Source organism: Belonocnema kinseyi, chromosome 5, assembly GCF_010883055.1.
Source record: "Belonocnema kinseyi isolate 2016_QV_RU_SX_M_011 chromosome 5, B_treatae_v1, whole genome shotgun sequence".
NCBI classification, from domain to species: Eukaryota; Metazoa; Arthropoda; class Insecta; order Hymenoptera; family Cynipidae; genus Belonocnema; species Belonocnema kinseyi.
In genome coordinates this window covers 78,087,695-78,104,597 of record NC_046661.1, presented here as the reverse complement: position 1 = coordinate 78,104,597, position 16,903 = coordinate 78,087,695, and the positions used below count along the sequence as shown (strand labels likewise).

Sequence of the window (16,903 nt, the reverse complement as noted above, 5' to 3'; positions counted from 1 at the left end):
GCAGTTTAACCATTCCCAATACAATATTCAGAATATCCGAAATTCACTGTCCCTTCTCAACATCCTCCAGAGTCTCGATTAGGACCTTCCTCTGAAAAGTTTCTTGAAGCTTCTCATGCATTTCATCAAGTCTCGGTCCTCCTTGCATAAATCTATTCAGCTCGTGCATCGTCCCATCCGGAAGTCTATGATCCGTGACCCTATCCTGAAGAAAATTATAGGTCCTAATTCTCTCGTTTCTACTTTTAAATCCCATCTGCGACCTCCTCATTCTCTTAGTCGTCGACGTCTGCTCATTCATCTTCTTCTCGTAAATCCTCGTTCTCAATTTAATGAAAGCCAGGGCCTTATTTTTAATCTGAGACCTCTCGGTCTGACACTCGACGGCAATTCCGGTTGGAATATGGAGAATTCTCACTGCAGAATCGGTGGTATTCACGTGCTGTCCTCCAGCTCCCGAGGATTTTTTCGTCTCAATTCTGATGTCCTTGTCCTCGAGGGAAACTTCGATTTCACTCGGTTGGGGAAGAATCACGACGGAGACGACGCTCGTGTGTATTCGACCCGAACTTTCAGTTGCTGGCACCCTTTGAACCCGATGAACTCCAGCCTCGTGACGGAGTTTTTCGTAGGAACCTCGTCCGGAAATTGTCAGACTGGCGTGACGAATTCCACCCTGGGCTGTCATGTCCTTCTCCATTAAGGTGAACGTGTAACCGAGGTAAATGAGGTGACTGGAATACATTTCCAGGAGGTCGTTTGCAAAAAGCATCGCCTCCTGGCCACCGACTCCAGCGCTTATTTCGAGAATGATGTTCTCACAATATTCTCGACCAAGATTGGAGGAAATTGCGTTGAGGAGACGAATGTCGAGGTCTCTCAGACTTGTGCTGTAGGATGTGAACTCTTCCTCGGCGAGGAGTTTCATGTCCTTGTCGATTTTTACTGAAAAAGAGGGAATTTTTATGAAAACTAAATTAAATTTTTATTCAAGTCCTTTTGACTTGACAATCTGTCTTTTAGTATAATTAATATCCTTTGATTTATAATTGAACAATTTTTTTGAAAATTAATTTTTTTTATTGACAAGAAAAGACGACTTTTTGATCAAATATTTGAACTTCAAAAAAATTTTAATTTCAAAACCAAGGATATTAATTCTAAACAAAAAACAAGTTTTTCCTAATTTTTTTTCATAGCTTGTGTCGGCGGTCCAAAAAAATTTTATTTTTTTTATTTTTAATGTTGTTTTTTACGACTAATGACAAAAACTACGCATCCTATCGAAAAGTGATTTATTGTAAATTTTTAGGTACTTCCAGGGCGTGCAATTTTAGCTTATTCATTTTTTGTCTTATCTTGCACAGTTTGACCAAAAAATTGAATTTTTGGATTTTTCATTATTTTTGGTACGATCAAATTTGGAATTTTCAACTTTTCGATCATATTAAAAAAGTTATAATCATAATCTTGTAGGGCATTTAAAAAGCAAAGTTTTTCTTTTCTTGGCATTTTTTCATATCATGCGTTGTTTGGCTTAAAGTTTTCATTTTAGTTTTATTCTTTTCCTTTATTTTGAAAATGCTCTATCTCTGATATTTTTCTTTTTAAACAAAAATGTCATTGGGATAAATTGTTTGGGTTTCTGAGTACTATGAATAACCGTACATAAAATTTTGAAATCTTGAAAAAATATGGTTTCAAAAATTTTTTGTGCGACCAAATTTTGATCTTCTCTTGACTTTGTTTCATATCATGTGTTGTTTGGCCTAAAATTTTCAATTTATTTTGTTTTTTGGATTTTGAAAATGCTCTAACACTGATAATTTTCTTTTTATAGAAAAAAATGATTAGAATAAATTGTTTGAGTTTCTGAGTACTATAAATAACCATTCATAGAATTTTGAAATATTGAAAAAATGTGGTATCGAAAATTTTTTAAACGCGTTTACTTTTTGAATTTTGATCCAAAATAACTGGTTTACGAACTTGTTCTTTCTTTTTAGGCCTTAAGAAAGTGTGCCAAAGCAGAATACAATCTGATCAATTTTTCTAAAGTGATCATGCCTACAGAATACAGACTACAGACAGACAGAGAGCCAAACACCTTCGTAAAAATCGTTAAAATCTGACTCAGTGGGCCTCAAAACGTGGAGATTTGATGAAAACGGACAAAGTGAAATTTGACATAAAACCAATACCTTCTCATTGGGATGAGAATGTAATATAATAGCAATGGATTAAAAATTCACCTTTTGGTAGAAAAGTAATCTCCTTTATTACAAAGTCAATTCATTCTAATTAAAAAGTCCACTATTATATTCTTAGTTTGGAATTCACCTCATTTGGATAAAAATTTAATTGTATTTTTGAAAATACAACTATTATGTTAAAAAGTATTTATTGTTGTTGTTGAAATATAATTCACTTTAAATAAAAAGTCTACCATTAAATTTTTGATTCAGAATTAATCTCTTTTGGATGAAAATTTAATTATTTTGTAAAAAAAATCATTTTTTTCTTAAAAAGAAAAGAGGACTTTTTGACCAAATAGTAGAATTTTTAATAAAATCTTTGGATTTTAAACTAAGGAGACTGATTCTAAACTCAAAATATAATAGAAATGGATTAAAAATCCATCTTTTGGCAGAAAAGTAATTTTTTTTAAAGTTAATTAATTTTAATTTAAAAGTCTACTATTATATTCTTAGTTCAGAATTCAACTTTTTTGGTTAAAAATTTGATTATATTGTTGAAAATTCAACTACTTTGTCAAAAAGTCTTTTCTTGTCTTGACATTTAATTATCTTTGATTAAAAAGTGTGTTATTATATTTTTAATTCAAAATTCATCTCTCTTGAATGAAAATTTAATTATTTTGTTAAAAATTGAACTATTTTGTTAAAAAATCACCTTTTTGTCGACAACAAAATACGACTTTTGATCAAAACAGTTGATGTTTCATCCGGAATAGATAAATCCTTAACCAAAAATATAATAATAGACTCTTAAAATTAAAAAGAGTTAAGTGTAAACCAAAAAAAGATGATTTTTCACAAAAAGATGAATTTATAATCCAATTCTGGATTGGAAACTATTCATCTTTTTGTAGAAAAGACATCTTTTTTTGTTTGAAAGTTAATTCTTTTTAATTAAAAGGTATACTATTATTTTTTAAATTTAGAATTCTGCTCTTTTGGATGGAAATTTAATTATTATGTTAAAAAAACATTTTTTCTCGACAAGAAAATACGATTTTTTGAAAAAATAGTTGAATTTTTAAAAAAATTTGAATTTTATACCAAGGAGATTGTTTCTAAACCAAAAATATAATAGAAATGGATTAAAAATTCATTTTTTGGCAGAAAAGTCTCTTCGGTTAAAAAGTTAATTCTTGGTAATTTAAAAGTCTAATATTATATTCTTAGTTCAGAATTCACCTCTTTTGGATGAAAATTTCATTATATTGTTAAAAAGACAACTATTATGTTAAAAAGTATGTTTTTGGTGTTAAAATCTAATTCTCTTTAATTAAACAGTTTGCCATTATCTTTTTGATTGAAAATTCATCTCTCTTGGATGAAAAGTAAATTATTTTGTAAAAATTTAACTATTTTGTTAAAAAATCACCTTTTTGTCGACAATAAAATACGACTTTTTGACAAAATATTTGAATTTTAAACCAAAGGAGATTAATTCTAAACCAAAAATATAATAGAAATGGATTAAAAATTGATCTTTTGGTAGAAAAGTAAACTTTTTTGCTAAAAAGTTCATTCTTTTTAATTTAAAAATCGACTATTATATTCTTAGTTTATCATTCACCTTTTTTGGATGAAAATTTTATTATATTGTAGAAAATGAAACTATTTTGTTAAAATTTAATTATCTTTAATTAAATAGTCTACTGTTATATTTTTTATTTCAAATTTATCTTTTTTGGGTGGAAATTTCATTATTTTGTAAAAATTTAACTATTTTGATAAAATATCACCTTTTTTGTCGACAAGAAAATACGACTTTTTAACAAAATAGTTGAATTTTAAACCAAAGGAGCATAATTCTAAACCAAAAATATAATAGAAATGTCTTAAAAGTTCATCTTTTGGTAGAAAAGTAATCTTTTTTGCTAAAAAATTCATTTTAAAAAATTTTTAAATCGACTATTATATTCTTAGTTTATTATTATTCACCTTAATATATTCTAATTTAAAAGACTAGTATTATAATCTTAGTTTGGAATTCACATCTTTTGGATGAAAATTTAATTGTATTGTTGAAAATACAATTATTATGTTAAAAAGTATTTGTGGCTGTTGTTGTAATCTAATTATTTTTAATTAGAAAGTCTACTATTAAATTTTTTATTTAGAATTCCTCTTTTTTGGATAAAAACTTTATTATTTTGTGAAGAAAAGAATTTTTTTTCCTCACAAGAAAATACGACTTTTGACCAAATATTAGAATTTTTTAAAAAATCTTTGGATATTAAACCAAGGACATTGATTCTAAACTAAAATTACAATAAAAATAGATTAAAATGCATCTTTTGGCAGAAAAGTAATTTTTTTTAAAGTTAATTCTTTTTCATTTAAAACTCTACTATTATATTCTTAGTTCAGAATTCACCTCTTTTGGATACAAATTTGATTATATTGTTGAAAATTCAAATAATTTGTTGAAAAATATTTTTGTGTGTTGAAATTGAATTCTCTTCAATTAAAAAGTCTACTATTATATTTTTGATTCAAAATTCATGTCTCTTGGATGAAAATTAATTTTTTTTTTTAATTGAACTTTTTTGTTAAAAAATCACCTTTTTGTCGATAAGAAAATAAGACTTTTCAAAAAAATAGTCCAATTTTAAACCAAAGGATATTAATTCTAAACTAAAATGATAATAGAAATGGATTAAAAATTCATCTTTTGGTGAAAAAAAGTAATATTTTTCGTTAAAAAGTTCATTCTTTTTAATTTGAAAATCAACTTTAATATTATTGGTTCAGAATTCATCTCTTGTGAATTAATCTCCTTTGGTTTAAAATTCAACAATTTTCTAGAAAATTCAATTATTAGGTGAAAAAGTCGTCTTTTCTTGTCAAAAAAATTCTTTTTCAACAAAATAGTTACATTTTTAACAAAATAATTTAATTTTCATAGAAGAAATGATTCATAGAACATAATAGTAGATTTGTATATTAAAAAGAATGAACTTTTTCACAAAAAAAGATTACTTTTCTACCAAAACATGCATTTTAATCCTATTATATTATATTTTTGATTTAGAAGCAATCTCCTTGGTTTAAAATTCAAATTTTCTAAAGATTCAACTATTTGGTCAAAAAGTCGTCGTTACTTGTCGAGAAAAAAATGATTTTTTTACAAAATAATTTAATTTTCATCCAAAAGAGATGAACTCTGAATAAAACATTTAATGGTTGACTTTTTAATTAAAGAGAATTAGATTTAAGAAAAAAATACTTTTTAACATTATAGTTGTGTTTTTAACAATACAATTAAATTTTCATCCAAAAGAGGTGAATTCTAAACTAAAAACATAATAGTAGATTTTTTAATTAAACAGAATTAACTTTTTAACAAAAAAGATTACTTTTCTACCAAAACATTAATTTAAAAATAAATTTCTATTATACTTTTTGTTCAGAATTAATCTCCTTTAGTTTAAAATTCAACTAATTTGTCAAAAAGTATATATTTTTTATTTCAAAGTCGAAGTTTCGAGAGATAACAAAAATTGGTAAAAAATTATAAATTTTTTATTATTCTTTTCAGGAGACTTTTAGGACCCAAAAATACATATGAGTTTAGAAGAAAAAGTTCTGGATTATTCTGAAAGTAAGCAAAGTGCTGGAAAACTTGAGTAAAATTGAAATAATCTGCAAATTAATCAGAAATAACAGAGCAATGGATCCCGACCCGAATTTTTTTTCAAGCTGAAAACATTGATTTACTTAATGATACGCCAAAATTACAATTATAGTTATTTTGACTTTTCCTTCTGAACCTAAATGTATTTTTATATTCTGAAAGACCCCTGGAAAGGATAATAAAAACATGATGATTTTTTACCATTTATTATTATCTTCGAAACTTTGATTTTGAAATTTGTTTTTAAAGTTTCAAATTCCAAAAAGTTTCTGCTAACAGAAGATATCGTTTGAAAAATCTAAAAAAATTATGAATACTCATTTTTATATGCAGATAAATATTTTTGCTAGCCATAGTCAAAATTAAAAAAAAAAATTTCGGCCATGTCCATAAAAAACTATATAAAAACATCGAAATTGCTGGCGACCAGAAAATGCTGGGAAAATATTATTTTACTTAATGATACGCCAAAATCGTAATTATAATTATTTTGTCTTTTCCTTCTAAACTTACATGTATTTTTAGGTCCTAAGAAACCCCTAAAAATGATATTAAAAAACAAATATTTTTATGATTTTGTACCATTTTTGATTATCTTTGAAACTTCGATTTTGAAACACGAATTTTATTCTACGTAACTACCTGCATCGCCAAAATTTTCTTTTGCAATAAAAAATGTTGAAAATCTTTTGTTACATCAAAATAAATGAATTCGTACAGTAGGGACTAATTCGATGAAGAAATGGTGACCGAACATTGAAATATAATTTATATAGAAAAAATCACTTTCTTTAAAGTTTCAAGTTTCAAAAAGTTTCTGCTAACTGAATATATAGTTTTAAAAGTCTGATAAAAATGGTAAAGATTCATTTTTATATGCAGAAAATCATTTTTGCTTGCCATAATGAAAATTCAAAAATTTTGTTTTTTTCTGTCCGCCCTAATGAGGACCCACAAGTAGTCCCACCAGAGTGAATAGAAAAATTTGGCCATGGAAAACTCCTGAAGATTATAATTTTAGTTAAAAATTTTATTATTTTGTTGCAAATTTAATCATTTTATCAAAAAATTATCCTTTTTGATTGAAAAGTCAACTGTTTTGTAGAAAATTCATGTTTTTGGATTGAATTGGTAGAAATTTGACTTTTTGATTGAAAATTCATATTTTTTGTTGAAAATATAAAAATTTAGTAGAACATTCAAACCTTTTGTTGAAAAATCATATTTTGTTTGAACTCAACAGTGTTTTATTTAAAATTAAAATATTTTTTGTTGAAATATTAACTATTACATTTTTAGTTGAGAATTCACCTTCTATAAGGTTAAAAATGCAGCATTAATTTCTTTGGTGAAAAATGTTCCTATTTTGTTGAAAAATTGATTTTTTGTTGAAAATTAATTTTTGTTAACTGAAAATTAAATTATACCAGTTTTTATTTAAAATTGATCTTACATAGTTGAAAATTCAACTATTTAGTTGGAAATTAAATTTGTTGTTGAACGTTCAACTGTTTTGCGAAAAGTTGTAGTACTTTGTTAAAAAAAATTTTTGAATATTTGTCTCTGATTGAAAATGTAACTATTTATTTCAAAATTCATTCTGTTTTGTTCCCAAATGCAATATTTTTACTTGGTACGTTAGTAATTGAAAGCACTTGAAATAATGTTGAAAGAAGAAAAAAGAACTATATAAATCGATAACAAATATTTTTAAAAGCTATTCTAAATACTTAAATAAGAAAGGAACTTACTCAATTCTTCCAAAGTCCGGATATTCTCCACTATTTTCAGCCTCTCCTGCATAAGAACTTCCACTTCTTGATTTTCGAGAACTTCCATAATTTCACATCTGTCCTTTTCCCGTCCCTCATAAACCTTAGTTGCATGTTCCAAAAGTTTTTTTACCGATTTTTCCGGAAAATCTGTCGCCTCAGAAGTAAAAGAACGATAACCGAATAAATTTGTTTGCAAATATTTGAGGTTATGTTCGCCCGTCAACTTTAATCGAGTCCGAAAAACTCTATTTCTCCCAAAACTATTTAAAAAACTACAATAATTAAGACAAATTCGAGTAAGGATCTTCATTATTTTGAGCAAATACTGTCATGCTAACCCTTTCCGAGATTTTTCAGGAAAAACTCACGTGCTCCAAACAAGATTCGGAGAAAACGCGTCGTCTGCTACCAAAAGCAGGCCTACCAATATTTCCGAATTTTTATATAATAACAGCTGATTTTTACAATTTATAGAATTTGGAAAATAACTCGATACAATATACATATTTGCTTGAAAATCGTATTAAATAAGGGTTAGGTTTGTCAAAATATGGAAATTTTTTGTTATTAGTTTTTGATTTCAAAACGAATGGATAGAGAAGAGAGAGATTTGATAACTGACATGTTTTTAGATTGGTAATATGGAAATTTTCTCTGTGAAGGGATCGTTTTGTTCGAGGAGAAAAGTGGCGAAATAATATATCTATTTTTAAAATAAAATAGTAATAATTTTTCTGAAAAAGCGCAGTAAATTCTTTCTCTTTCGGATCTTTTGAAGGTGCCAGTTTTTTATCCAGCGAAAGTTCTCGTTTTAAAGGTAAAGTATGATTTTGCAGTATCGACTTTTACAAAAACAGATACCTTGGAGCACGCGTCCTTATTATTGACAAATTTTTTTAATCTTTCCTACATACATTGCATTGCACATTTAGTTCTTATTCAATTCTGAATTTGATTTTCAAAAAGGTATTTATTCTAATTTATTTTTCATGAATATATCATTGATAAACTTATTTTTTAAATATATATTAGGTATTTAGTTTTAAGATAAAAAGATAAGAAAAATATTAAATTATTACGATAAAAATGATACAATCTTTAGGAGCGGATAATGTTATTTAAAAACACTAAAAAGCACATTTAAAACATATAGAAATTTATCATTTTTCGGAAAAAATAGAAAGATTTTTGACTCAAAAATTTATATATTTTTGTGTACTTTTTGTTTATAAATTAGGTAATTGCAAGACAATTTATTATAATTATTCATTACCAAAAATGGTGGAAGAGTGTTTATATATAATTAAACAAGATTTTTATTGTAAAAAATATAATTGTTTAGGTGTTTAAAATTATGCGTGATTATAAAATATTTTAATTTAATTATATTATGGGAAAGTTTTTTTGGGTTATTTTATTTGAAATTGTTGATATTTGTTGAAATTAATTTTTTCGTAGAGTAAATTTTAGTATATTTTGAACTTGAGAGATAACTTAGACTGGAAAATAAAAATAATTACGAAATCGGTCGTCTCTGTCCTTCATTTTGATTTTTACATGTAAGTTCGTCGGATGAAAAAAATGCTTTTGAGAGAAAATTCAATAAGTTATAGAAAATCAGGGAGAAATTTGCAGGTTGAAGGAAAGTGTGCCCACATTTTTTTAAGATGCAATAAATAGAATTATAAAGTTCAGTAGAGCGTGGGATGAAACAAAGATATTATAAAGCAATATCTTTGGATGAAAAGAGAAAGAACGAATGCGACCAGGAACGAATTAGAAATTTCAAGAACCCTGAGTTCCAAAACATTTCTTTGTCAAATCAGACAGAATTAACGAATTTAAAAATGACTGACAAGAAATAAATTTATTATTTCTGACCGGTTTTGAATCTTACCGAAAGATAGTGTAATTAACAAAAAATGTTATATATTCCCGAATAATAAAACTCTCGAGTTGGAAAATTCCTGAACAATAGAATTCCGAAATAGTAAGATTTTTGAATAAAAAAATTTCTGAATTGGAAAATTTCCATATAAGAAGATTCCCAAATTTGAAAATTCCCGAATAATAAAATTTCGAAAAAATAAAATTTCCGAATAATAAAATTTCTGAACAGTTTATGATATTACCGAATTCGAAAATTCCCGAATAATACAATTTTTTAATAATAAAATGCCCGAATTCGAAAATTCCCGAATATTTTCTAATATATCCGACTTGGAAAATTCCCTAAAAATAAAATTCCATAAATAAAAATTTCTCGAATAATAAAATTCCTAATTTATAAAATTTCCGAATAATAAAATTCCTGAACAGTTTCTAAATAAAATTCCTGAATTATAACATGCACGAATAATAAAATTCCGGAAAAATTTATAATATCACTGAATTTGAAACATTCCGAATAATAAAATTACCCTGATAACTGAAAAATCACCAAAAATAAAATTACCGAATAATAAAATTCCTAATTTATAAAATTACCGAATGATAAAATTCCCGAACAGTTTCTAATTTTACCGAATTGGAAAATTCCTGAATTAAAACATGCCCAAATAATAAAATTCCGGAAAAGTTTATAATATTACTGAATTGGAAAAATTCCGAATAATGAAATTCCCCTGAAAACTGAAAAATTCCCAAATATAAAATTCCCGAATAATAAAACTTCCGAACAGTTAATAATATTACCGAATTGGAAAATGCCAGAATACAAAATTCCGAAATAATAAAATTTCCAAATAATAAAATAAAATTCCTGATTTATAAAATTCCAGAATAATAAAATTACCGAATAATAAAATTCCTAATTTATAAATCTTCCGAATAATAAAATTCCCGAACAGCTTATTATATTACCAAATTATAAAATTCCCGGTGACGATTAAAAAATTCCGAAAAATCCAATTCCCGATACTGTAAAATGACCGAAAAATCAAATTCTCCACACTAAAACTCCCGTATTAGAATATTCACGATTTATAAAATTTCCGAATATTAAAATTCCCGAAAATAAAATTCCCGTATTGGAAAATTCCTGAATTATAATATGCCCAAATAATAAAATTCCGGAAAAGTTTATAATATTACTGAATTGAAAAAATGTAGAATAATGAAATTATCCTGAAACTGAAAAATCATCAAAAATAAAATTCCCGAATAATAATATTACTAAATCATTAAATTTCTGAATAATAAAACTCCCGAACAGTTAATAATATTACCTAATTGGAAAATGCTCGAATACAAAATTCCGGAATAATAAAATTTCAAAATAATAAAATAAAATTCTCGAATAATAAAATTCCAGAATAATAAAATTACCGCATTGGAAAATTTCCGATTAATAAAATTCCGGAGTTAACAAATTTCCGAATAATAAAATTCACGAGTTTAAACAATGAAAAATCTTTTATATGTATTATTTGTATATAAAAATACAATAATTAAATGTTTGTATACAAAAAAATTACTTTTAATGTTTAAAATTTCTAAAATTATTTTTAGTATATTTTAACATTAAAAATAATTTTTTTATGTAAAAATATTCTATTATTTTATTTTTAATAAATGAATAATACGTATGTGGAAAAAATCTAATTTTTTAAGTCGGGAATGTTCAAATACGGTAATATTATAAATTTCCGGTAATTTTATAATTGGAGAATTTTATTCTTCGGGAATTTTATTTTTTGGAAATTTTATTATTTACAAATTTTATTATTATATTATTCCAATTTGGCTCAGACATGTGAATTTTTCGATAAATAGGGATTTTTTTTTGAATAACTATCTTTTTGTTTTGAACTTTAATTCCCCGTTGTAGTTGTATGGTATTTTTTGTTGACTAACATTTGTATAAAATTAATATATTTATTATAATTACTTGCGACTAAGAAATAGTTCAATTATTTATATATTATGGAAAAATATGATTTTATTGTAAAAAAATATAATTTTTTACGTGTTTGGAGTTAAGCGGACTCCAAACATTGTAATAAAATTATATTAGAAAGTTTGTTTGGGTTATTTTATTTGAATTTGTTGAAATTCATTTTTTCATAGTGAGTTTTATTATAATATTTTTAAACTAAGAGATAAATTAGATTAGAAAATGAAAATACTTACACAATCGGTGCTCTCTGTCATTGATTTTTATTTTTATATATAATTTCATGGGATGAAAAAAATTCTCTTCGAGAGAAAATTAAATTAACTATCGATAATTGGGGGGGAAATTTTGCAGGTTTGAAGGAAAATGTGTCCACTTTTTTTGATACGCAATAAATAGAATTATAATTATGGAATTATAATTGTAGAATTTATAATTCGAAATAGAACATTCCCGAAATAATAAGATTGATGATATATAAAAATTACTGAAATATAAAAATCCTGAAATATAAAATAATCGTATAATAAAATTAATAAGCATTTTATAATATTACTAAAATTTGAAAATCCCCGACAAAAAATTTCCGAATTATAAACTATCTGACGAACAATGCAAGCACAAAATTAAATTTAATCAATAATTTAACAAAAATCATTGAAAATAACAGAAAAATTTTAGATTACTAAAAAATCGAAAAAATAAAATTACTGAATTATAAAATTCCCGAATAGTAAAATTCGGGAATTTTTGGGAGTAGTCCATCCCCTTTTCCAACTTCCCAATTTTTTGGGACAACTATGCTTAGAAATAAATTTAAGAAATAGATAAAAGTATTATTTGACATTTTAATCACAAATAACCAAAAATTCTCAAAAAGTATCAAAAATCAATCGAAATTCATAAAAATTATAAATTAAAAAAAGTATTCATGATTAGACAATATAAAAATCTTCATTTTTCAAGTATGTTTGTGTGTGTTTTTTTTAATTTAGGAAAAATTTGATCTATTTTAAAATAAATAATAATTTATGTTTAACTTGGTATCAGATTAGTCTGTAATTGAACAATTTAAAATTTTATTCTTATAGATTCTGCCTAAATTGAAAAATTCTAAATTTCTTGGTTTTCTTCTAACTTTTAAAAAAATGGAGTTTTTTATAATTCAGTATGTTATATTTTATTAAATAAAAATCTTTTTAATTTAATTTCACATTTACTATTATACTACAAGTAAAATAAATAAAAGAAAACAATAAAAGTATAATTTCTTATTTTAATCACAAATAACAAAAAATTGTCAAAAAGTACTGAAAAGCAATCAAATTCCTAAAAATTAGAAGTTAAAAAAGTTTTAAAATTATATAATTTATAAATCTTAATTTTTCAAGTATATATATTATTTTTTAATTTAGGGAAATTTTTTGTTTAATAGATGTTGAGGGCTATGATACTTTTACTGATTTTTTAAGGAAATTCCGATTTTAAATATTCAGTTATTGATTTTTAATTTATGTTTAACTTGTTATAAGGTTTCTTTTATTTTACAATCTAAATTATTATTTTCAGTCTAAATACAGACAGAAAAGTAAGATAGTTAATATATGAACAGTGCTCTGAATATTATTGATTAATTTTAGATTCAGAATGGAGTGAATGAGGGACCAGAAATAAATTTGTTAACTGAAGAACTTTGATTGCCTTTCAAAACTGCCAATTAAAATCCACCTATAATTAAACAATTTTGAATTTAGTCCTTATAGATTCTTCAATGAAAAAATTGACCATTAAAAAATATATTCAAAATTAGATAATATAGAAATCCTTCTTTCAATTTATAACAATCGAAATTAAAAGCCTAAATAGAAAATTAAAAATTATTTAGTTTATTTACATTCTTTTGAATTAAGGCTGTATCTATCATTCTCGAAAAATTAAGGGAGTCGGAAAAGCGGATGGACTAGTCTCGAAAAAATATTGGACTAGACACTCTAGTATAGTATTAAATTATAAAGACTTTTATTTAATAAAATATATAATCCCGAATTGTAGAAGCACGAAATTTTTTAAAAAGTTTAAAATTTATTTTGAAGGACATAAAAAAACGAAATAATGTTGAATTATTCAATTTACAACCGCTGAATTATTAAGGCCTTCAATTTCAACATGTACAAATCGGAAGGAGGATTTCTAAATTCTCTGATTTTTATTTTTAATTAAACAAATTTTTAATTGAAGAATATATAAGGATGAAATTCAAAATTGTTCAATTATAGGCGGATTTCTATTTTCCGTTTTGAAAATCAATCAAAATTCTCCAGTTAACAAATTTATGTCTGGTCCTTCATTCACCCTATTCTAAAATTAATCAATAATATTCCGAGCGCTGTTCATATATTAAATATTTTACTTTTCTCAGTTTGTTCGGGTTAAAAATATAATTGAAATTGTAAAACAAAAGTAATCTAATATTAAGTTAAATACAAATTATTATTTATTTAAAAAAAGATCAACTTTTCCCCAAATTAAAAAAATACAAATACGTTAAAAAAATAAAGATTTCTAAATTTTCTAATTTTGAATACTTTTTTTAATTTATAATTTTTAAGAAATATTAATTTAAAATTCTCTTTGCCGTTTTCTTGAGATTAAAATGGAAAATAAACTTGATCGTTTTAAGAAACAATTTTTTTAATTGTTTGAATTCGAGAATTTTATAATTTAGAAATTTTTCAGACAAGTTGCTAAGTATCTGAGTTGTCTAAGTTTGGATATTTAAAATTTTTTAAAAAAGGTTTAATTATAAAATCTATAAGAATTTAATGCAAAATTCTTCAATTATAGACAGATTTTAATTTTCAGTTTTGAAAAGCAAACAAAACAAAATTATTTCTGGTCCTTCTTCAACCCTATTCTGTAATTAATCGATAATATTCAGAACGCTGTTCATATATTAAATATTTTACTGTCCTGTCGTGGTTTAGGCTAAAAAATACAATTTAAACTGTAAACCAAAAGTAATCTGATATCAAATTAAAAATAAATTTAAAAATCAATAACTGAATAAAAAATTGGAATCTTCTTAAAAAATCAATAAAAGTATCATAGCTCTTTAAATTTAATTTAAAAAAGGTCAAATTTTCTTTAAATAAAAAAAAGTCAAATGTATTTAAAAATTTTAAGTAAATAAACAATAATTTCCAACATTAAAGTCTCTAGTCTCTAAACGTCTAATCGAAATATGACCACTAAAATTGATAGATACGCTCCTGAGCACCCTATATACTCTCCTGTCGGGCTAGTTTAGTCGGTTGCGAGCAATTGCGGTACTTCTATATTTATTTTATTATATTTTAACTCAAATGAAATTTGAAAAAGTGCAACGAAATAAAACAGAAAGAAAAAGTTTTCCTGAATGTCAAAATGGAAATAAACGTCCTTGAAAATTAAAATTATCAGCGAAGTGATTAAAATATATTGATGCTTTCATGTGCAGGTTGGAATATATAGAATTCTATACGATATACATGTTGTGAAAGAAACGATGGAGCCGAGCGGGAATGAAGCACATGAAAAAATTCCAGACGGAGGTAATTTTTAATTAATTAATTTATTAATTATTACTTTTCTCATTACAAATTTCCGTTTGCCCATTTTTATTTAATTTATCATTTTTATTTCAGATTATGTTACATAATTTTTCAGTTTGTAAACGACAACTTAAGTTTTAACATAAGAGTTTGTCTTTCTTATTCAAGTATTTTAAATAAAAATGTTAGTTAACAGATTCGAGAAGTATCAATACTTTTTTTAATATTTATTTTTAGAATTAATTTTAAGAATCCAATTTTTAATTTGTTAATATTGTTTTAATGTTTTAGAGAGGAATTTATCTGAATTTATTAGTAGGAATTTAAAATTGAGTTGGGATATTTGGGACACAGTGTATTACAAAGTGTTACGTATTAAAGATTTCTGGACTTTTTACTTTTTCTAAATTTATATCTTGTAACAAATATTTTGAAAGAAGTATTTTTTTTTAATTTTAGAATAAAATTTTAACTTTAGATTTGATATTCTTGCAGAGTTTTGTCGAAAATAGGCTATAATTGCGCAGGATATTTTTTACCATTATTAGAAATTGTAATTTATAATAGCAATAACAGAACTTTGTACATATACATAAATAATGTGAAAATATTCGAATTTTAAGGCATTTAAATTGAATATTTTTGTTTCATTTTCACAAAATGAAATAAATTATTCTTTGTTTGTAAAAATATGTTTTCCATATTTTGATGTAAATTTTAGTATATATATATATTTTTTAATTCGATAATTTTCTAGTATATATATATATATATATATATATATATACTAGAAAATTATCGAATTTAAGTTATTAATTACCCTGAGAGAAAAATAAATTTCAAATTCAATCGTAATCCGAGCGCTATTCATATTTAAAAAATTTTCACTTTTCCAACTATCTCTATGATAGGAAATATAATTTAAATTGTAAAATAAAAATAATTTAGTATATAGTTATTTTTTTAAAATTTATAACTGAATATTAAACATTGGACTCTCTTTACAAAATCAATAAAAGTATCATAGCCCTTATAATTTATTTTAAAAAAAGATAAAATTTTCTCTATGTTAACCCTTAAACGGCCAAAACGCCACTACCGGGACACTGCTTTTCAACGGCCAACAACTAAGACTATTCGACACTAGAAAAAATTGAGACACATATATTTTTATTGCTTAAGATCTCCTTTTTCCGACGGTGTGAATGAAATTCCTCAAAAAATTTATTTATTATCCCAAAATGCAGTTTAAACAAAAAAAAAAACGTGATTTTTCGTGCCTATTTTTTTTTTGGGAACCATTTTCCAAAGCTTTTCGAGTCTGTAATTAACCTGGAATCTCACTAACCGGTGGAATAAATGTCCATGGTTCAAAAATCGATTTTTCGTTTTAGTATTTTCAAAATGGCGTCTTAATGGCAAAATTTTTGTGAAAACATTCATGAATTTTTTTACAATAAACGATGCGCTTTTCGGAAAAATCATCTTGAATAAAAAGTTCTTGTAATCAGCCAAGGAATACGCCTGAATTTTTTGAAGCATTTTGAGCAAATTTTTGGATTTTGAATATGAACAATTTTTGCAAAATTCAAAATTTTGCTCAAAACACTCCGGAATCAAACTCAAACTCCGAATCGGAATGGGATTCCGACGAAAATGATGAACGTATCATCATACCTAATCTAGATTACTCTGGCTCTGATGGAGATGATTCATCAGATGACGAGAATTCGGGATCGGAATTTCCCAGACCG

General features: G+C 25.0%; 2 protein-coding genes across 3 annotated transcripts in view; one reads left to right on the top strand and one right to left on the bottom strand.

Annotated features, from left to right (window-relative positions):
• LOC117172663 (peptide chain release factor 1-like, mitochondrial) lies at positions 1 to 8,062 on the bottom strand. The gene is made up of 2 exons (XM_033360790.1): positions 7,641 to 8,062; positions 1 to 945 (listed from the first exon to the last, which is right to left on the bottom strand). The coding sequence occupies exons 1-2, from the start codon at positions 7,972 to 7,974 to the stop codon at positions 44 to 46; spliced, it is 1,236 nt and encodes a 411-aa protein (XP_033216681.1). The 5' UTR covers positions 7,975 to 8,062; the 3' UTR covers positions 1 to 43.
• A 132-nt stretch (positions 8,063 to 8,194) lies between these two features.
• Positions 8,195 to 16,903, top strand: part of LOC117172662 (scm-like with four MBT domains protein 1) — a 44,143-nt gene continuing 35,434 nt past the window's right edge. Inside the window, exons 1-2 of one of the 2 annotated variants that reach the window (XM_033360788.1) lie at positions 8,195 to 8,481; positions 15,056 to 15,149. In XM_033360788.1, coding sequence (XP_033216679.1) covers positions 15,104 to 15,149 — 46 coding nt within the window. In that variant the 5' untranslated portion in view covers positions 8,195 to 8,481; positions 15,056 to 15,103. Of the gene's footprint in view, positions 8,482 to 14,876; positions 14,886 to 15,055; positions 15,150 to 16,903 lie in introns of those variants that run through there. The other variant, XM_033360789.1, reaches the window with a different exon arrangement.

What these genes read in the sequence shown, in the direction of transcription:
- LOC117172663 (XM_033360790.1), bottom strand. Translation starts at nt 7,974, where the DNA reads ATGAAGATCCTTACTCGAATTTGTCTTAATTATTGTAGTTTTTTAAAT. An exon ending in CCGGACTTTGGAAGAATTGA is followed by an intron (nt 946 to 7,640) that starts GTAAGTTCCTTT and finishes CCTCTTTTTCAG; the next exon opens with TAAAAATCGACAAGGACATG.